This window comes from Triturus cristatus, chromosome 7, assembly GCF_964204655.1.
Source record: "Triturus cristatus chromosome 7, aTriCri1.1, whole genome shotgun sequence".
In the NCBI taxonomy this organism is placed as follows: Eukaryota; Metazoa; Chordata; class Amphibia; order Caudata; family Salamandridae; genus Triturus; species Triturus cristatus.
Window position 1 is genome coordinate 57,671,888 of NC_140590.1, and position 23,081 is coordinate 57,694,968.

At 48.0% G+C, this 23,081-nt stretch overlaps 1 protein-coding gene across 5 annotated transcripts in view; it reads left to right on the forward strand.

The window, feature by feature from the left end:
* LOC146808799 (guanylate-binding protein 7-like) overlaps positions 1 to 23,081 on the forward strand; it is a 343,610-nt gene that overhangs the window by 168,266 nt on the left and 152,263 nt on the right. For 4 of the 5 annotated variants that reach the window (XM_085615617.1, XM_085615619.1, XM_085615616.1 and 1 more), the window contains one exon: positions 1,263 to 1,450. The exons of the other annotated variant lie outside the window; for it this stretch is intronic. In XM_085615617.1, the coding sequence (XP_085471743.1) occupies positions 1,263 to 1,450 (188 nt within the window). The remainder of the gene's footprint in view (positions 1 to 1,262; positions 1,451 to 23,081) is intronic. 5 annotated transcript variants of the gene reach the window in all.

A 23,081-nucleotide genomic window follows, 5' to 3' on the forward strand; every position in this document is an offset into this window, starting at 1 on the left:
ATCTGGCCATGCTATGTGCATAAAATAGCGGATTAGGTTTATTAGCTTGATGGGAGAAACTTGAAGGCTGTGCTTCTAAGCAATGTAGTCTCACATTGCTATGAAGATTATTTGGGACTGTTGGGTAGAACATATTTTGTATGTTTGTGTTCTTCTAAAGTTTGAGGTTTGCACTATTCCAAGCCAATTCATCTCTAAAGTAGTTGTTTGAGTGAATCTCAGAGTCTCACTGAAGCATTTCTTATTTGCCTCACCTCTGGATCCTGTCCCCATCTAACATTGTCTGTAGTTTGTTAGACTGTTTGATGGGGCTTCAAGGGTCTGGCTTACATTGTCCAGAAGGGTGGTACATGGCTGTGCTGTATTTTCATGAAGAAGATATTTGATGGTGTTGAAGAGAGATGGAGTCCAAGGTTGCACTTTTCAGTCTTAAATATTATCTGTAGATTCTCTTGGTAGATCAGGTCGATTGAGTCTCCAAAGTTGTGTGCGAGATCTTTTGTTTATTTTGACGCATAAGAGAAGGAGCGATCTGTTATCAGTATTCTGCATAGAGATATAATATACAATAATAGTGTCTGGAATTGGTTTATTTTCCTGGTATTATGTGGCAGATGAGTATATGTATGGATTTTAAGGAGGTGCATGTGGATTTAATTTGGAAGGTCTCTTCCTGTGCTGGATTTATGCTTTGGTCCAGTGGAGTGTTTCTGGCAGGAGAACGGCTACAATCATGGTGTCCATTTTTTTCCGATAACTCAACTCTACCAACTATTTTTAGATCCATAAAACGTTCTAAAAGTAGAACATAACCCACAAGAATGTTGCATTTGCTAAACTAACATAAATATATAGTTATTATACTATCCATCTCTGAAGTGGGGAATTCCTGGGATGGTATTTCTGTAAATGGGATATTTAAAGGCGATCTCTTACCTATGTCTCAGTGTTTTTGCTCTTAACTGGAAAGCCTCTCCACTATTTGGTAGTGTGTCGCAACAGAGATTTGTTTTTAGTTTGACCCATGCCATGCACAATAAGATGTTTTGTGGTTGTCTGCTCTCATGCCTGGCACTGTGTAAGATCCACACACATGGATTCATTGGGCTTGAGGTACAACCAGCTCTGAACTGCACCCGTAGCACAGAAGGTCACACTCTCTGCAAAAAGAGAAGAAGGTGTAGTCCCAGTCTGCACTTAAGGTGATGTCTGAGGGGCCAGCTATCCTTCACTGTTAAGTTTCCTTCACCAGATCCCTTCAGGTACATGGATAGGGCAAACACAATGGTGTGTGTGGATGCCTCCTTTCCTGAGGACACCAGCCTGCTGCTTCAAGGCATCTTACCCGAGTTTGTCTGCTGCATGCGGGACGTCCCTGCTGACCCACAGATGGAAGAGGAAATGCTGGCTGCAAATCATTCCCTGGATTTTGCCTTAGGCCACGATGAAGGTAATCCAACATTGAGAAAGTCATAACCTGCGATTGAAATTGCTAGTGATGGAAGGATCTCGCAAACGAAAGTCCAGCCGGGCAGAGGAGTAGCAGTAGATTTAATGCACTGAAAATAGAGTGAAACTAATTCCTACAGAGCAACAAATGGTAGGGTGCAGCAATATGGCCTCCACATTGATGTCCGCAACCACAAGAATGTGATTCCACATTCTAGCCACTAGACAGTACCTTACCTTCTAGAGTGACCTACAACATGACAACACACTTACTCACCACGCACCATCTCTCACAAAAACAAAAGAAGAACCATAGATTAGTCAGAAACAATTGTGAAAGCACACAAAGAATCTGTTTAAGAAGGGGAGTCCTACTCAAGAGCAAAAACATTAATATAAGACAAACTCTCAGATAACTCCGAAGAGTCCTAGGGGCATATGTATCAAGCGAATTTTTATTAGCAAACGCTGCGATTCGCAAAATACAGCGTTTGCGATTAAAAATTCGCAAAACCGGATGTATGAGGCAAATTCCCAACGCAAAATTAAGGAATTGCTAATTTAGCGATTTCTTAATTTTGCCTAAGCATTTAAGAAATCGCAAATTGCGATTTCTTAAATGATATGTAAAAAGCACCCAAGTTGTGCGAATTATCCTTAAGAAATCGCAAATTACCACCAACTTCCAGTTGGTGGTAATTTGCGATTTCCTTTCAAAAATCACTTTTTTGAATTTTACAAAGTGCCACGTGGCGCTCATACATGCCCTTAGGGCATGTATGTGCGCCATATGCACACACATGCTCATTTCAGGGGTGCATCAGGGTGTCATCATGACACCCTTGCACCTTTGAAATTATTCTCAAATTGCGATTAGCAAATTGCGAATCGCTATTTGAGAATTACTTCCCATTCATTCCTATGGGTCTCCTGGCCCATAGAAATGAATGGGCAGGTATTCCTTAATTGCGAATTCGCAGTTTGCTAATCGCAATTAAGGAATTTTAAGAAATCGCAAAAAGTTTGCAATTTTTTAAATACATCCCGTTTTGCAATTCTCAAATAGCGATTCTTTAAAAATCGCTATTTGAGAATCGCAAATGGTGATGTTGATACATATGCCCCCTAGTACTGGAACTCCCATCTAATGATGGAGAAGAAGCAAGCAACCTCTCACTTGAAATGTCAACCATACAACCAATAGTGTCATCCTTTTCTTGGTCATGTCCACTGTCCTCTGGGATACCCACATCAAGAAACACGTCCCCCTCTTGGTTTGGATCACCACACACTCATTTCTCATGCCACTCCTCTGAAGCTGGAAACCCTGCCCAAATGCCACACCTCCCTGCAGCCCCCCTCAAAGCCTCCGTCATCAGAATGGATTCAGTCCTCCTTGCTCGCGATCCCCTTGCTTACTGGGGAAACTTAACTCAGAACAGGTTCCCCAGACTAGGAGTGTTGATGGATGCGCTGCCATTCGTCTTGGACAGACACTGGCCCATCTTCACTTTGTTTATCAACTCTATTTTTAATGCCCTGGTCCATCAGTGCCTTGGAGATACCCTGACCCTCATGCTTTCCAAGCTTCCTTTTCAACCACCAATCATCAAAATTGTTCCTGATTTCATAAGTTCAACAGGGTAAACTCGTCCCAGACTTCGGAGAGGTCCTGTAGGAAAGTAAGGTTGTCTCCCTGCAAAGCGTTCCTTCAACATTCAGCTCGAACCGCTGGGACTCTTCAATAAGACGGTTGAAGTGTTCTGTCTGTTTGCTTCTGGGTGGTAAGCCACGGTTGAAGTGCTCTGTCTGTTTGCTTCTGGGTGGTAAGCCACGGTTGAATTGTTCTGTCTGGTTGCTTCTGGGTGGTAAGCCACGGTTGAAGTGCTCTGTCTGTTTGCTTCTGGGTGGTAAGCCACGGTTAAAGTGCTCTGTTTGTTTGCTTCTGGGTGGTAAGCCACGGTTGAAGTGTTCTGTCTGTTTGCTTCTGGGTGGTAAGCCACGGTTGAAGTGCTCTGTCTGTTTGCTTCTGGGTGGTAAGCCACGGTTGAAGTGTTCTGTCTGTTTGCTTCTGGGTGGTAAGCCACGGTTGAAGTGTTCTGTCTGGTTGCTTCTGGGTGGTACACCACAGCTCTCTGATGCTGAATTTGACACCTATTCAGTCAAGCATTTGCAATGTAATTGCTCTCGCATTTGTGAAAGTTAGCGCTCTTGGCATTGAAAATGACCATGTTTTTTACTTTTGTTTGTTTATTTGCAATGTTTATTTGAAATTGAGTGATCATATTTGCATAGCGCTCTTGCCATTCGAAGGACCTTGCGGCGCTGGATAACCAGAAAAAAGGAAATAGTTTGAGGGAGGGAAGACGAGAGTATATGCTGTCTGAAAATAAAAAGTAACAACGTCTTGGAAAAAGCAAACACAAATAGGTAATGCAAGACATGTGAAATGTAAATAGAAACAACATGTTACCTTAACGCTTTTACACGTATTATTCCGAAATCAAAGAGTGTTTTTGCTGAAAAGTTCAGGACATGACTACAGGGCCCGAAGGGAGCAGTTTCAATGTCCCAAGCTTATATCCTCAGAAAACGTAAGCAGTATGGGTTAAAAAGACCACATCCCTGACTACAGATACACAGGCACACATTTTTTAAATTAAAATAAGGAAAAGAGCTGATACGGATCATCTTAAAAGGTTTCCCCTCTATGCATCAACCAGGCATTGCAGTACCTCCAGGAATGGTGCACATCCCCACCCCGGTAAAACAATGCTTTTCAAAGAAAGACGTGAGAACTAAAGGAATGCTTCATTGGCAAACTCTAAAAAGTGGCGCTAATGTGTGTGGGTGTGAATAAAACCAGTCAGGCCTCTGGGCGACCACTTGCTTTATTTAGTTTTTTTATTTATTTTTCGCATTTTGTATTTTTTTTCTCTCTGTCCCGATGCTGCACTTTGAAAAAGAAAAATGTCAGAAAAAGACCACTTTTGCAGCAAAATGTGTTCCCCTGTGAAATGGATCCAAAAAAGAAAGAAAGGAAAGGAGAGGAAAGCGAGCATAAGAGTCGTTTGTTGAAGTCACGGTTTTCAGCAAGTGAGGAGGAGCGAGACATAGACAGAAAGAGAGGGATTATGAGAAAGTGGAAGAAACATGGCACACAACACAAACCAAAGGAGTTATATGCTGGCTGAAAAAACCCTGCAACATTTACTGTTGTAATGTGCACTAAGCAGGGAAAGGGTGCTGTACCACAGGCTGTCACTAGGTGTCCCTCTGGACCTCTTTTGACCACCCAAGGTACTGTACTTTGCAATCTTGAATTTAAGACCTCCCCAATGACTTTGGTCACTGCTGAAAAATGAAGTGCAGCGCCCTCTTGGGGAAACGTTTTACGATGTGCATTTAAAGCGCAGATGTATTCATGACTAGGAGCGCTTCCCAGTGGCAAAGTGTAAAGAACGGAAAATGCCTATAAAAAACATACACACAATAGATTGGAAGTGCATTGGTATCGTGGCTCCAATACCAGCTCCCGGGTGTGTACAGGAGTGCTACTGCTTCCAGGCCACTGCAAGAAGTAACCAGAGGAAGCAACAATAAACGAGGGACTATGCACCAATAAGCTGTATGAATCATGTTAGGATGGACGACCAGGAGGAAGCACGAACGTGTTGGATGGCTAAACAGAATGATCAATCAGTAACCTAAAGGAAGGACAATGACAAGAAAAGCACCAATCAAAAGGCAGGATTTGTGAATTGCACAACAAAGAACCAATGGTAATCGATGGGTGTGCTTTAAGACCATGTTCTGGATACAATATGCCTAGCAGCGCAAGCGCCGCCAGGCTCAACCTAAAAACTGGAAAAAAGCACTAGTGAATTTAGGGCGTATTATCGGTAGTTGAACATTTCAGCAGTTCCTCTCTGAAATAGGTACCTACCAGGAAGTTTGTCATTTTAGTCCAATGTCAATTCCTCAATAATCTTCCTCTCCGGCCTCTTCAAGTAGTCAGTCATTACCAACACACAGATGCCAGTCCTTGCTGGAACACTGGAGGGACCCACTGTGTGCAACTTCAGCTTATACAGTATCAGGCACTGCTCAACAAACCCTCACAGAAGCTACTACATCATCCAAGATGTCCAAGCCCATCTTACGTCATCCGTGTAAGCTCCATTACACAAGCCCTGATATATTTGTTAATGGGGATGCACATAATACATTCTCCCACCCATCTATCAACCTTGCCACGTACAGGTACTCCCTTACGTTCCTTGTGGTAGCTGACAATCCTGGACGACCTTCATGACTCGTCTAAATGATCTCATTCTTCTTCAAAACCAAAGGCAGAACACTCTTTTCAGTCCTCACAAGCATGCCATTAACCCATGCAAGCTCTCCTTGGATCTTTTCTAGGGTGGGCGGAGTTCACGGAGTTTCACTCCGTAAAATTCTGCGGAGTTACCGAACAACTCCGGTGAATTCCGCGGAGTTCTGTAAGCGAGCGGAGTAATTATCTTCTTCATCTTATTTCCACTATGGGATGCCTACAGTGAGTTTACCCATGCCCCCTGGGATGTGGCTCTATATAGAGAGCAAAGCCAACAGCTCCAGGCGCTACGCTCCTTACCTAGCTCCCCAAAAAACCATACTGTGCGCCAATGCACCAACATACTAGGTCTTCCCAGTTTTGCAGTTGTAAGTGTTCGAAGTGACCCCAGGGAAGCCACCATCTGGAGTACACCACTGCCACCTTCGCCACGCCTGTGCGGACCGCTGTTATCCATAATGCAGCATGGGATCCAGAAACACAAACACAGATACGCACACAGAGCTCTAATAAGTGACTAGAATGCTATTTTATCTCTTGAATTTACCGGCATTGAAGCCATGACACTAGACAAAACACCCCTTAGAAATAGTATACAATGATGACAATGGAGATTGTTCTCAGTGGCGTAACGAAACTTGAGGGGGCCCCCCTGCAAAGCACATGGAGGCCCCCCCCCCCCGGCGGCGCGGCCCTCCATCTACCACTTTGCCCTACCACCCAGAAAACTAGCATATTTCGATTTGAAACCTCCAACATTTAAATGAAATGCCTCTATATTGTCTTTCTCTACGTTCTAATGAGAAAGTGGGAAACATTCTTAACATACAAGCTATGCCATTTGGAACAATACTGTCAAAAGCAGATTATTTAACTGAGGCAGCAATCAGAACAATGCCAAGGAGCGGTCCTATAGTCTCAGGAACTGCCTATGGCTGAAGAACAAAGAACAACTATGAAGGGTCTGAAATAGAATCGACAATACCTTGAAACTTTGAAAGACCAACCCAAACCTGCAATTCCATAAAAACTCGACTGACAATGTACATGAGAAGTACACCAGCTATAACTCAGTATCCTGCGAAAGTCAAGCGAAATAGACTGGCGAATTATCTGCACTAGCAACTGTCAAGGGTTGTGCATGATAATAACGTGAACTGAGGAAGCAATTTCAATCATAATGTCTTTATTAGTAAGCACCTCAAAACAGGCAGGCAAACAAGGCTGAGGAAGAAAACTGTTTGGATGCTTCAGCACATTGATGCAGATGTTTGTCTGTTTTAATTTATCATTTCTGTAGTGTAAACTAAATACAAGATTTAAGGTACACGTATTACAGACAAGTGCAAGCAACACCATAAATAACACTGCATGTAGAATAAAAACAAACCATATCAGCAAGTACTTGATGACAATCTATTCAAACGGTAGTTGGCAAAGCAAAAGAAAAAGTGCAAATACTTTCAAAGTGCAAAATAAAGCAATCACCAGTCCAGCAATATACAAAAATCAAGCATGTTTTGTAAAACAATCCAACTTTCTTCTTGCATCAAGGTGAAAATACTTTCAAAGTGCATGGTAAAAACATGTCCAGCAGCTTCCCTCACAACGACTGACCTGAACCACCAGACTGGGCCTTACTTCATAACAAACAGAGATCTCAGACCTCAGTGTATCAACACTGGCGGTATTTACAATGTACTAAGAGTATAGACACGCCTGCTAAATTACAGATTCACCATTGCCACCAAATGGCTCTATCGTCACGTGTGACACTGCCAGCCAGGCCTGGATTTTAAGCCAACAGCGCCTTGCATTCTGGGAGTTGTGCTGTGACCATCTAAGTAAGGGGTTAAACATTCCAGCATGCAAAGTGTTGTTGGATAAAAGCTACGAATGGACACGACATGGTGCCAATGCCACTTGGCAGCTATGTTTTATACAAGCACAAGGGTATGTTTAATTTCCTCAACACAAGCTGCAGAAGTCTGGCGTCAAATAGCAAACACGCTGTGCGGAGAACCCAGAAACGTGCTGTGTGTAGCCTCCGTGTATGGACCTGAGGTGTCATTCTCTAAGAGACCCAGTGGTAAAAGCCCACAGTTGTCTCTAATGCATGTTAGTGCCAGGCAGTGGTCGAAGTGGGGGGAAAAAAGTAGGGAAACTGTGGGAGGAGAATCAGAGGGCGGGAATAACCAATGGATTGTGTCAGTGGGCAGAGTGAGAGGTGTGGCAGAAAGAGCAAAATATCCCAATTTTTAGTATTCGTTTCCCATTTCACTAACCGGTTCCAGCTTATTACATTATTTAATTTAACCAATAGATACACATGTTTATTTAAGGTTAAATATGTGTTATTGACATTAAAATACATTCACAAAGTGGGATACGTTTCCAATCACAGAATGTCCCAAATATCCTTAAAAGTGGAATCGCAAGCCATTTGTCTCCCAGCCATGGAGTTTCCGTCATCAGCACTTCTCCTCCCTTTTTCCACAAGAGCAGTTCAAACATGAATGGCAAAATATCCTAGTTTGCAAATGTTTTCCACATAACTATGGCTTTGCCATATTTGCCACATAATACATCATCTGCTGCATAATCTGACGATTTTAACTAATTAATTGTTTATAGCTCAAACACATCAAAAGTTACTAAAAAATTTGACTTGTGCTGCTGTGAAGTGGAGGGCCCTTTGCAAAGGTTGACTGGTCACCTTTCTCATTGCTGCAGTTGTATGTTCCACTAGTACTAATAAGGAAAAATCTTTGCAGAGACTGTTAGCATGTGTACAAATTTCAAAATAATAAAGTATCAGAAAATTTACAGCACCACTAATACCATTGTAGGGTGTCAGAGCACTTTACATCACACATATTACACAGAGTCAATCATTCATATGTTTGTAAATCACTGTGTAGGAAATGTTACATAAGACAAAGGACTACAAGGTGTAGGAGTCACATGACAACCATACTAGTAGGCAGCATAGTTTAATAGGGATTGGTCTGCAGAAACACAAACTCAGAATTAAAAACATAATACCATGGTTGGGGGTTCTCTTTAACAACCAGAATTGATTTCTACCCAAATGAACCCTTTATTGCAACATTAGGATAATCGAAAACTGGGGGGAAAAACATAACACTCTAATTTATACCTTAGAGTTTGACTGCAGCTCTTACATGACAGTTAATAGCTCACGGTTCTATGTTAGGATTTTAACTTATTAACTGCAAGTAACAATAGGGTCTCTCTGACAAAAGCAGTGACCCACTGACCTATTCACATTATGTGCACTTTGTGATCTGCATGGCACATGTTCTTAGCAGCAGGCACATTACACCTCTGCCATTCCTTTTCATGAGTCAAACCTTCCACTAGACAAAACACCACCTCTTTCTACTAAGAACATTAATCACTGGAATTATCAAGACATTTTTATTGTTGCCCAAAAATGTTGGAGGCCAGGAAGGAGGCAGCAAGTGCTTTTGAAACCATTTTATACTTACAAACACAACGCCCCCACCTGAAGTTAGTGCCTGGTGCGGTCACACTGCCCTAGAGCCACCCTGCTCAAGGGTCCTGTGACCTCAGTGACAGAGTCACCGCCACTCTATGGTGTGCTGCTTCATAGGTCTGTCCCCAAGACTGGAGGTGAACTTCATGGATAGTGGTGGACAGGCCTTCAAGGTTAACCCACACTTGCCACCGTTAGGGTTCACTTGCTGGTGCTAAGACACCAGGGCTTTTAAGATCTTGCGGCGCCTTCTAAAGTGTAGCACAGGAATGTGCACCCTCATGAGAGTGGTCTGGGTGCCTGGTCATTAAGGCTGAACCTGGTTCACCAGCTCCACTTCAGCAGCTCTGACCATAGCGCCACATCCTCTCCCCCACTGAACACCATACTGCCCCACTTAGAGAAACTTGCACTGCACTGACCCGCTATAAACACCTGGAAGTGACTCAATTCTAATTACGCACTAGACAAGGGCAATATGCTGCCTAAAAAAAATTAACAACATCCTAGAAAAAGCAAACCCTCATAGGGAATGCAAGATTAAGTAAAGCATGTCAAATGTAAGCAGGAACAACATGGTCACCATTTTCCTTTTACACTCATTATTCTAGAATTAGTGAGTGCTTTTGCATGAAAAGGTAAGGCCATGACTACAGGGCCCGGAAGGGACCTGTTTCAGTGCCCATTGCTTATATCTTTTCAAAACATAAGCAGTATGGTTTAAAAAGACTACATTCGGTAACACACAGTCGCTGTACACATTTTGGGGCATATTATCAAGGGCAATATTTCCGCTTTAGCGGCACTTTTTGCCGCTAAAGCGGCGATATTTTTATTGCCCTATTAGCAAGCTGTCGCTAATAGCTGTTAGCGACAGTTTACTGGCAATAGCGTCCGTTTTTTTTGCCACTTTGCATGTCAGTGATATTTATCGCTAATGACATGCAAAGTAGGCGTTTCTCACTAAAACTAAATGGAAACAGTCGTAATCACAACTTCCCCCTATTATCAATGCCCACGTTGCAATAAAAAAAGTTGCGCTAACCGCGATTATCGCTGGTTCCTAATGCCTGATTGAAACCTGACTTAGACATCTTTTCAATGGGAGGTGGATTGTCAGGCTGAGACCACCTTAGCTTATTACCAAGGATTTCACTATCGCAGGAATTTCATCACTGGGTATCCAGCGATGATCAGTCACTTCATCGCTTGTTTTTTATCGCCTTGGAGATATGTGTTGCTAATAACCCGCTATCTCCGCGATAAAAACCAGCGATAGCCAGCGGTTAACAAATTGACGCTAAGCACGCTTTGCGATATTTATGGCAAAGCGTTACTAATAAGCCCCTTTGTTTTCCAATTCACCCATCAAGCAGGTATTTCAGTACCTCCAGGCAAGGTAAGCAATGTTGCTCAAAGGGAGAGAGGAGAAAACAAAAGTATCACTTCACTGGCAAACACGGTAAAGTGGCGCCAATGTGTTTAGGTGTAAATAAATCAATCTGGACACCTTGCCACCACTCTGTCTTGCTTTAATTAGTTATTTATTTTTCACAATTGGAATGTTTTATTTCTCTCCACTCTGAGGCTGCGCTTTTTTTGGATCCATTCCACAGGGGAGCAAATAAACTAAAGGAGTAAAGAGAGGCTAATACCCGTTTCTTGAAGTCTCGGTTTTCACTAGCTGAGGAGCGAGACAGAGAGAGAGGGAAGACTCGGAGACCTAGAGGCCGTCACCGTGTGTGCACAGTTTAATTTATGGGGATTTGGGGAGGCCCTGCGCGCAGGAGCACTATTTAATTTGCGAAGACTGAAGAGGCTTGCTTGCAGGCGCAGCCGTCTCCCTCGCTGAGAGTGAGGGGGCCCCTGGAGCGTGGGGGCCTGTGTTACGCCCCTGATTGTTCTGAGGGTCTGTCGCTGCCCGCAGCGTGTTATTGTTTGTGGCTCTGTAAAGCAGGGGGTGCAGTGGGGAGCTGAAGCCTGCCCCACAGCCACCCTTACCTGAGCTGTAGGTTGGCCATGCACTCTGGCATGGTGAACATGTCCATCAGCACAAAGTCCTCTTTGCCGAACTCCAAGTTCTGCTGCTCCACCGTGGTGAGGCTCGTAGGTGGGCCGGGGCAGTCTGTGGAACCAGGGGTACTCCAGGGAGTAGGAACTCTGGGAGAGACACTGACTCACTGAGCCCTGCCAGATGCACTGGGAGAGAACCAGGAAATATAGGGCGGGGCCCAGAGACTCGGGAGCAAAGTGAGGGTGGCCTGTGAGAAGGGGTGGGGCTAAAGTGCACAGAGAGGGATGCAGCCCTCTGGCTTGTGACCTCAGGGAACTACTGGGGGCAGAGGCCGCAATGTCCCTCAGACCGCATCCACTGAGGGCCAGAGAGACTGCCAGTTTCACCTGTGGGTAGTATTTTTGTACATACTTATTGCCTTTCTAGGACACCATTCTGCTGTAGTTGTTCTGGCATGTGTAGACATTTTCGGAAAAGATGGGATTTTTACTGTTTGTTTTGGCTGGGCTGACTTACGTCCAAGTGCCTCTTCAGAATACCTTTCTGCCATCCTGAATCAAAATGTAGCCAGAGTAGAGCTTTGTCCTCCATTCATTTTGGTGACGCGTTGTATGTGAAAGATGGTCATTGTTCAAGTTGCTTCGTAAAACCTTAGCTGCTGGTATGTGAGTAGGGTGTCACACAGGGCGGAGCTCTGGGGCTTAGCAGTGGGGAGGAGGGGAGTGATGCAGTGTCTCTTTGTGGTCAGTATGGCTCAGTTGAATGGCGTGCCAGTCTGCTTTCATGCGAGGGGCACTTGAGAGGTGATCTGATTCTAGGAGTGAGCTAACCAAGCGTTGAGCGTGCTGGTAAACTCCGCTCCGCCGGCAGTAGGCGGAGTTTTGTCAAACTCTGCGCTCCAAGCGGAGTGCCCAAAACTCTGTAAACTCCACTGGCGGAACAGAGTTTGCTGCCCAGCACTAATCTTTTCAAACATACTCCCGCCCACTCCCCTCCCATCCGACCACCCCGGACCGCTGCAGTTTACTTCGTTTCAGGTGATCCTTTGTTGAAAGATTGTTTGGTCTTATATTATAACAGTATCAACCGTCATGGCCTTTTAGCCATCTACTGCTCAACCAACCACCACAAAAGTCTTTAAATCATCCAAGATGTATTCCATTTATTCTCCTTTTCTTACACATCGTTCCCCATCCAAAGGTAAATCTGAGATGCAGTCAGCTTGCAGTTTCCTTCTGACTGGACTGTTCTCCACATCAAACTGAAAAAATGTGAGTTTATGCTGCAAGTTGAGGAGTGAGAACCATACCTCCTCCGGGGAAAAGCATAGGTTTGAAGCTTGTGTGTTTGTAGATACACATGCTGTGCATACTCCTTCCATCTAGTGTTGAGCCCTGATATGTTGTTTTTCTTTGAAGAAACCTTTTGAGTCACAGAGATACAGTGACTGCTCATCTTGCGCATGGCCATCGACCCTATCGTTAGATAGATTTCCCGCATGGAGGGCGTGGATGCAATGTGAAGCGATGTTTTGTTTCCGTCTTCGGTTTCGGATGTGTCCTCCCATTCAACACCGTTGCAATGCTCTTTTTGGTCTATACAGGTTCCTTCCCTCTGTCGATATTGTTATCAATTGCGTTTCCCTTCTTCTCTCTGTCTCGGGTCGATTGCGGCTTCGCTCGAGCAGCGTTCGGGTCAGCCGCAGCCCGTTGTGGACCTCATCCTTTGGGGCATACTTCTGTCTCCTGATTGTGTCTCTCGACCATGCCTAGACGGTGATGGAATCACCGCCATTCTGATACTTTCCTCTCTGCTACACAAAACCCTTGCACTGACCTCCATCAGGTCTGTAATTTGTGTATTTCATCTGAGCACAGTGAGGCTGTCTGCGACGACTGCTGCTCCTATCGCTCCATAAAGACCCTCCACAACCGTTGGGCCTGTCACCACGAGATGTCACGTAGGAGCAGAGACAACGCCCCAGACCAATTCAGCATGAAGGACATCAAGGAGGAGCACCACCCACAGCCGTCCGCTGCAGATGAGGAAGCTTTCTTCCCCGACGACAGCTATGGCGCCGATCTGGAGGTTGAGGATCTTCCACCAGCTCAGCAAGCTGTGAGTATGGTAGCCCTTTCCCTTCTACCGCAATTGCATGCTGAGCATCCCCGTTCCAAGGGTCTTTCAGCCACTCTGAGATAAGCCACCGGACCTCTACTGCCTTCGGGCTATCAGCACCTTTGTAGGTAACACCCAGCTCGGACTCGGCGCAGAAGAAACCATCAATGCTGCCTGCTTTGGCACTGACCAGTCCTTCCTCCGCTCTGACCCGACCATCGGGGCCAACACACTTGGCGACTAAATCAAAACTGGCCTCGAAGCTAAAACCCTTGGCTTGAACCAGCAATGCTGACACTGCTTGGGTGCAGTTGAACCAATCCTCCATAATCTCCCAAGAGCAGAACGAGATCGACGCTCAACAGAGACATTTGGTCATTCACTCCCACACGGGCCGGATCCTCACTCACCCGCCGGGTTCTGCTGCTCAGCCAATCAAATACCAGCTGTCCTTTGAGGAAGCCCTGGACATGCTAGCTCCATCTAAGCAACACAAAAAAGTGGATAATTTGTGTAGCCCTTTGCCTTTCACACATCTATCACTGTTCCCTGTTTCACAGCACTCACCTTCCCTGCCTGCTTCTCCAGGGAACCTCCTTTTCCTTACACCTCAGGCGTCACCTCACTCTGACAAGGGGTGGCGGGACATCTTTGATACTCCTCAGCAAGGCTACCCCTGGGACTCCTATGATTCAGCTCCCAACTTGTACCCTGCCCTCCCCTCCGCTCTTTGTCCTATCAAAAAATTATTGGTTGGGCCGCCTCCTTCCATAAGGTGGACCACCATACTAAACCCTTAGAGGAGGACTTTGTCTCTGATATCCTCTCCTCCACCCACTGCTCCACCCAAAACCTGCGCCATACCCCTGACATTTTTCAAGACTCTGTCCACGCTTGCGTGGACAAGAAATATAAGGATTCCCCTACTTATATTTGTGGCCAGCTCCCACCCGACTCCCTGGTTGTTACTTCCACCGGTAAGAGGGCCAACTCCCTGGCTACTGGTGATGCCCCTCCACCAGGTAAAGAGAGCAAACTTAAAGATGCTGCAGATAAGAGTGGCCACACAATCGACCAACCATTGGCATATTGCTAATTCCATTGGTCTGCTCTCGATGAATGACCTGGCCCTCTTGGAGGAGATGGAGGAGCTCCTCTAACAACGCCAACAAATGAAGGACAGAATGCTGAATGAATCATACATTCATCCACAGTCAAGAGATCTGGGTCAAATCCATCGTTCTGGACCGGAAACAAGCATCCTGGGACCGGTTTCTGGGTATTACCCTTCATCAGCCAGGCTAGCTTGAATCCAGTGGCACAGAGAGCAAGGGACCCACGTCTGGGCATACCCAACCCACTTAGGGTGAAAAGTGCTATGCCAACAAATGATGGACGGAATGCTGAATGAATCATACATTCATCCCCAGTGAAGAGATCTGGGTTAAATCCACTGTTCTTTTGCTCACCATGCTCCTCTAACATCTCCCAGAGGAGCCCAGTAAAAAGGAATAAGAGCTCATCTCTGAGGGGAAACAGATATCTATTGTCACTATTCACTGCGCATTAGATGCCTTAGACACTTCTGCCAGCTAGGTTAACTTCAGTGTCCTGCCTGGCACCATATCTCCGGCTTCAGACCAGAAGTCCAGTAGAACCTGCTTAACATGCCGTTTGATGGTCAACATCTATTCGGGTCGCAGGTGGACCAGGCACTAGAAAACACTAAAAAAAGATATGGTAACAGCAAAGGCTCTGGGCGGCCTTCTAACAACTGCTCCTTGTGGCTCCTTTCGTCGCATGCCCTACTTCGGAGGCTCAAAGACCACCGTCCACGACGCCTCCCAGTGTCCACAGGCCCAGCAAATTGACGGAACCTGTAGCTACACCTCTAGAGTCAGATATAACTTCACAGGAAGTCCTTGAGGCAATAGGGAGGCTCCAAGTAAACAAGGCACCTGGGCAAGATGGATTTACGGCTGCTTTTTATTAAACGATTGCGGAGCAGCTGTCCCCTATTTTGGCCCAGCTATATAACTCCTTTAGCTACACAGGTACCCTCACGGAGACCATGAAAACAGCCATTATAATGGTTCTACGAAGCCCGGTGAAAGACTCGCAGCCAAGCGCTTCCCACTGACCCATATCCTTGCTCAACGTAGACGGCAAAATATTTACCGGGATTCTTGCTAACAGGCTGGGAAGGTACATGCCCGGCCTGGTGGATCCAGACCAATCAGGTTTCATTCCTGGACGCACATGCAGGGACAACACAAAATGAATATTTCATCTAACTGACAAAACCAACCACTCACTGACACCCACACTGCTTTTATCAATAGACGCTGAGAAAGCATTTGACCGGGTGCATTGGCCTTTCCTGCGGACTGTGCTGGAGGCCGTGGGTTTGGGCCCTCGTTTTCGCCAATGGGTTTGGATAAGTTATGCAGATCCAAAAGCCCTAGTCCGTGTCAACGGCGCACTGTCCCCCACATTTTAAATCTCGAGCGGCACGCAACAGGGGTGCCCTCTTTTTCTACTCCTGTTCGCGCTCTACATGGAGCCACTGGCGGAGCTTATTCGGGGGCACCCACTCATCTCAGGGGTATGGATGGGGGGACAGGCACACAAGATAGCGCTATACGCAGATGATGTGCTGCTTGCTGTCACTAAACCACACCAGTCACTACCCCCATTGTTGGAAGAGCTTGCAGCATTCGGGGAGGCATCAGGGTTCAAGATGAATGCCACCAAATCTCAGGCCCTCAACCTCCCTATTCCGCGAGACGAGCAGACACATCTGGCTAAAATGTTTCCTTTTACATAGGCCACACAGTGTATCTCATATTTAGGTATCCATCTATTCTCCACTCTTGATGGGTCACTGTCACACAATTACTCCTCACTACTATACACGGTGCACACACTTATCCAGTCTTAGCTCGGGGGACACATCTCTTGGTCGGGACAAATTACGGCAGTGAAAATGTCCATCCTGCCCAAGATCTTATATCTAATGCATGCAGTCTGGCTACAACCACCCTCTTCCGTGACAAAGAAACTACAATCCATGCTAGAGTCCTTTATCTGGGGTAGCAAGAAATCCAGGATGGCAAAGGAGGGAGCATATCTCCCGGTAGCTAATGGTGGGCTGGGTATACCACATCTAGTCACCTAGTGCGTTATTAGCAAGCAGCGCAGTTGAGATTCCTAGTGGAATGGTAACGGCCTCTCACGCACAAGCACTGGTACTTCCTGGACCAGACGGTAGCCGGCATCCATATTTGGAAGATACCCTGGCTCCTGCGTAAGAATCGTCTTCCAGGAGGGTGCATCGCTCCCGTGGTCAGGGCAACGGTTGGGGCCTGGGACATATTGAGTGTCTCTAGAGGTCTCTCCACCCCAATCTTTCCTCTTACACCAATTATGGGAAATACAGACTTCTGAGTGGCATTACACAAACTAGCATACTTTTGGTGGCAAGAGGCCAATTGCAAACGCATCGGGAATCTTTTTGATAAACAGGGACTTCTGGACTTTCCTAGACTTCAACAGGATTTCAGACTCCTAGACTCAAAGCGGTAGCAGTATGCAGCAGTCCGCCATTGGGTAACCCAGCCAACAGTGCGACCTAACACGGGCAAGCCCATCACACCGTTTGAGCGCTGGCTTCTGTCTTGGAAGGATGACCGACGCCTGCTGTCAAATATTTATACTTTTTTAAACACTTCCGCTAACTCCCTGCTTTTGCCAGTCAAGATAAGGTGGGAGGGGGAATGTGAACGCAAATTCGAGGATAAGGAATGGACGGACATTCTGTACAGGGCTTGCGTGTCGGCCTGCAGCGCCGCCGGAAGGGAGACCCTCTTTAAGCTAGTGCACTATTGGTACTAAAATGCCATCCGCCTGACTAAATGGAAGAAGGGGACTGACGATAAGTGTTGGTGCCACTATGGCCAATCCGAAAGAGACACGTTAGTGATAGATTCCTTACCTTAGAATATCCCCAGGCGTCAGTCTGGATCCGGAAAGTTTATATCAGCAGTACCCCTGCGCCAGAAGGTGGCGTCGTGCGGGTCCGCGTCCATCGCTGGCGCAATGGACGCCGAGATGATGTCATGGGCGCTACTTATACGCTGCCCTCGCATGCTGACGTCAGTTCTTTCTTTTTCCGTGCCAGCAAGCGCAGTTCCGGAGAGAGCGGTACCCCCAGTCAATTTTTGACTGTGTTTTTGAGACTTTTTGTCTCTGTCTGTCGAGTATCGACTTTTGGTGCAGTAGGGATGCCCGGTTTCCAGACCTGTGGGGACTGCCATCGAAACTTGTCGGTGGCGGACCCGCATCGAGTGCGTCTCTTCTGCTTGGGGCACGCCCATGACCCCAAGACGTGCCCTAACTGCCGGGCCATTGTTGCAAAGGCTTTGTTGGAGCGGTCCTGAAAGATGTTGGTGGCCCTGCACTCAGTTCCGCCCCACTCCAGGTCCCGATCCTGTGGAAGGTCGAGGGACTGGTCGCGGAGCCACCGCCATCGTTCATTGGAATCGGGTTCAGGTAAGACGAAGCGCCATAAAAAGTCGAAGAAGCGGCGCCGCTGTTCGTCTTTACCTTGCTGGTCGCTGGACACTGCGGAGGGGGCGGGTGGTCACCCCCCCATGGCTCAGTTGGGGCCCACGTTGTCTCCAGCAGCCTTTCCACCTTTTCTGGGACTGTCTGCGACTCCGGAAGAAGTACAGGAATTCCTGTCGGCCATGAGTCGCCTCTTTGGCCCGTCGGGTCCTTTCGGTGCACCTGCGGGCCCGACTGGAGGTCTTGCCCCTTTGATGCTGCCTTTTGGCCCGGCTAGGCTGGCATACTCCCATGCGGCGCCGGTGCCGGGCACGGCACCGGCTCTGGCTCCGCACTTGCTGGCTCCGGCCTCGGCGCCGCTGGCTCCGGCCACAGGTCCCTCAAGGGTCGACGACAAGTGTGCCGGACTACGTCGGCAGTGGGTTCTCCCCCTTCTCCGGTCCGGTGCCACACGCTTCCCTTTATGGCCCGATTACAACGCCGGAGGGGGATTTTTATCTGTTTCCCCGGACGCCTCGTCCTTCTCAGCCTCTGCCACAGCCTGTGGAAGAAGGGGAGTTCTGGGAGGTGTCTGAGGACCCGCTTGCAGGCCAGTGTGACAATGAACCAGACTGGGATGAGGATCTGGAGGATCCAGGCGATGTGGATTTGTCTCCACAACCTGAGACTCTGTCTCCTTCTACTGTGCCTACGGAGGAAGTTGGTACATTTTCAGTGGCATTGCGTAGGGCAGCCGAGGCTCTTCACCTTGAGCTCCCTGCAGCGGCCATTAGGACTAAGTGCTTCAGCCGACGGCCTCCTCTGCGGAGCTGCTGCTGCCTTTCAATTACGCACTTTCTGACGGTCTTTTAGACACCTGGTCCAGGCCCAACACAGGGGCTCCTGTGGAGAGGAACATGGCCCGAACCAATCGCCTGGCCCCGGGCGAACCCAGTTTCCTCTCCAAACACCCTACCCCTGAGAGCTTGGTCGTCCAAGCCTCTGCGTCTCCCAGCGCATTCCCTTCCGCACCTCCGGACAGGGAATCCAAGAAACTAAAGCAGTTTGGGAAGAAGATTTTCTCTTCTGCCAGTTCCGGGCTGCGGTCTGTGAACACCAAATGCCTCTTGGGTCATTATTCTCACTCTGTGTGGGATACGGTGGCGCAGGTGCTGCCTCAGTGTCCGGTGGAGGCCCGGGCAGTGCTCTCCCAGGCCATTGCCGAGGGGAGAGATGCGGCAAAGTTCACTATTCGATGTGGCCTTGACACCGCCGACTCACAAGGCTGAGCGATTTCAACGACAGTGGCGCTACGCCATCACGCCTGGCTAGGACGACTGGATTTTCGGGGGATGTCCAGAACACTTTGATGGACATGCCTTTTGATGGCACGTGCCTCTTTGGTGACAAAGCGGATAGCACGTTGGAGCGCTTTAAGGACTCGCAGGCTATGGCCAAGTCCTTGGGCCTTTCGGCCACGCACACTCTTTCAGGGTCTGCTTTTCACTACTTTCGTGGTCAAGGCAGGGGCAGCCAGACACATTCGTTTCCGAGCCACTGGCCTGCGCTGCACCAGTCTCATCGCAGCTGCGGACGTGGGACCTGCCGAGGTGGGTCACGAGGCCAGCGAGCGGGTCAGTCCACCACTACCTCTGCCACCACTGCTTCCAAACCTTCCTAGTCAGGGGTTTCAGGCCCACCAGACGCCCGTGGTGGGCAGGATTTGCCAGCATCTCCCCCACTGGTGCACCATCACTTCAGACAGGTGGGTTTTAGAGATAGTTCGAAGGAGTTACTCCCTCCCCTTCGAGACTAACCCTCCAGCCATGCCACCACCGCATGTCGGGGGATCACTTGACACTTCTCCAACAGGAAGTTACGGCCCTCTTGGCCAAGGGGGCCATCGAGCGCGTTCCAATGTCAGAAGTAAGTCGTGGTTGTTATTCCCACTACTTTATGATCCTCAAGAAGGACAAGGGCCTGCGTCCTATCATGGACCTGCGGAACGTCAATCGCTTCCTCAGGAAGGACAAGTTCAAAATGCTTACTCTGGCTCAGGTCTTGTCTGCCCTAGACCCACAAGACTGGATGGTGGCGTTGGACTTGCAGGATGCTTATTTTCGTATTCCTGTCCTGGTGGCCCACAGGCGTTACCTGCGGTTCACGGTAGGCCACGAGCACTTTCAGTTAAAAATGATTTCCTATGGCGGTGGTCGCAGCTCATCTACGCAGGTCAGGGTTTTCAGTCTTCTCCTATCTCGACAACTGGTTGTTGAAGGCAGTCTCGCCCCAGGCAGTCGTCACCCACCTCCAGACTACGGCCGACATCCTGCATTTGCTGGGGTTTTTAATCAACGTGCTGAAGTCGCACCTGATTCCTTCTCAAAGCTCCTCTTCATCGGGGCGGTTCTGGATACAGCGCTGTTTCGGGTTTGTCCTCCCGAAAAGCGAGTCCGGGACTTTCAGGCTATGATCCCGATCTTTCAGCCCTTGTCCTGGGTTACGGTCAGGGAGACTCTGTGGCTGCTGGGCCTCTTGGCCTCCTGCATCTTGCTGATCCATCATGCAGGTGTTCACAGACAACACGACTGCCATGTGGTATTGCAACAAGCAAGGCGGGGTGTGGTCGTGGACCCTATGTCAGGAGGCACTGCATCTCTGGACGTGGCTGGAACGCCAGAGTATTCTCCTGGTGGTTCAACACTTGGCAGGTTCTTTGAACGCCAGGGATGACGAACTCAGCTGCCGGTGCATGAGGGATCACGAGTGGCGTCTTCACTCGGAGGTGGCGTAAGGTCTCTTTCAACAGTGGGAAGAGCCTTGGTTAGATCTATTCGCCACCGAAGAGAATGCGAAATGTCAGCAGCTCTGTGCTTTGGAGTTTCCAAGGCGGCACTCACTCGGAGACACGTTTCGTCGCGAGTGGCGTTGCGGTCATTTGTACGCCATTCTGCCTATACCACTTCTACCCAGAGTGCTGAAGAAGATCAGACGCGACCGGGCCCAAGTCATTCTTGTGGCGCCGGACTGGGCTCGAAGAGTTTGGTATCCCGAGCTACTCAGTATGAGCTTAGATCCCCCGATCCGACTGCCTCTTTGGGAGGATCTTCTGTCGCAGCAGCAGGGGACGGTCCTCCACCCGAACCTGTCCAGCCTCCACCTCCTTGAGTGATGATTGAGCGGCGACAGTTGATTCCATTTGATTTGCCTCCTGAAGTCTGTAATGTTATTCTGGCAGCCAGGTGTCCCTCGACTAAAACCGTATACGCCTGTCGGTGGAAGAAATTTGTGGCATGGTGCACAGCGAAAGCTGTAGATCCCCTTTCTGCCCCTCTTCCTGAGGTCCTATTCTTCCTTCTTTATTTGGCCCAGCAGGGTTCTGCTCGGGGCACTATTAAGGGCTACCTTTCTGCTCTGTCAGCCTTTCTCAGGCTGCCTGATCAGCCCTCTCTTTTCAAGTCCCCTGTTGTCAATAGATTTCTCAAAGGCATTACTCACCTTTTCCCTCCTATTTCTTTTGTGATGCCTCAGTGGGACTTGAACCTGGTTCTCACATATTTAATGTGCGCTCCCTTTGAGCCTCTTCATAACTGTCCTTTACGGTTATTGACTCTGAAGACTGTATTCCTGGTTGCCATCACCTCCGCAAGGCGTGTGAGTGAGCTCCTGGCTCTTTCCTGTAAACCTCCTTCCCTGGCGGTTCATCCAGCCAAGGTTGTGCTTCGGCCACGTCCCTCCTTTCTACCGAAAGTTGTCACTGTCTTTTATCTCGGGCAAACTGTCACTCTGCCCACTTTCTGTCCACCTCCGCACCCTTCCAGAGAGGAAGAGAGGCTCCACTGTCCGGACCCAAAACGTGCGCTTTCTTTCTATCTCAACAGCACACAACAGTTCCGGGTGGATGACTAGCTCTTTGTTGGCTACGTTGGCGCCGACAAAGGCTGGGCTGTACACAAGAGAACTGTCTCCCGTTGGGTTGTCTTGTGTATTCAAGCCTGTTACTCTTTGGCTAGAAGGGAACCTCCGGTAGGGTTGCACGCCCATTCCACCAGGGCAACAGCAGCTACTACGGCATTGGGACGCGGTGTCCCATTGCAAGACATCTGTCAGGTGACCACGTGGGCCTAGCTGCACACTTTTACCAAGCACTATTGCCTTGACAGTCAAGTCCGGAGAGACGGCTTCTTTGACCGGTCGGTTCTCCATGACTTTCTGGCGTGATTTTGCTTCGCAGACCCACCACCGGGGTTGGTATTGCTAGGGTATCTATTCTAAGGTAAGGAATCTATCACTAACATGTCTCTTTCAGATGCATAAGTTACTTACTTGTGTAACAATATATCTGTAAGAGACATTAGTTAGTGATAGATTCCTTACCGCCCACCCATCCTCCCCGTTCTGCGAACTGATTTCTAGGGTTTAGAAAATCCCTTTTAGGGCCCTAGTTTTTAATGCACCAGTAGTCGGTCTCTGGCATGGCTCTGCGTTCCTGGCGCAGAAAGTCATGTACAGAACTGACGTCCGTGCGCGAGGGTGGCGTATAAGTAGTGGCCGTGACGCCATCTCAGCGTCCATTACGCCAGCGGCGGACACGGAGCCGCACGACGCCACCTTCTGATGTGCAGAGGTACTGCTGACGAAAACTTTCCGGATCCAGACTGACGCCTGGGGATACTCTAAGGTAAGGAATCTATCATTAACTAATGTCTCTTACAGATATATCGTTATACAAGTAAGTAACTTGTGCTTCTGGTACACTATCTCACCTGCTGTGGCATTGCCCAAAGCTACACCGTTATTGGTCAGAAGTGCTTGCAGACGTTGATCAAATGTTCAACACTGAGCTACCCCACTTTCCCAGCTACATCTTACTAGGGCTTCCTAACACACTCACATACCCACTACGCTCTCCTAAGGGGAGGGCTATCACATTGGCCCTATGCGCTGCTAAATAAGTCCTGCTATCAAACTGTGGAACTGATACCACTCGCACACACCTAGAGTGAACACACAATCTCAGACCTGCTGAGTATAGAAAAGCGAACAGCAAGAGCAAGCCAATCCCTACATAAGTTCCAGAAAACATGGAGCCCCGCCTA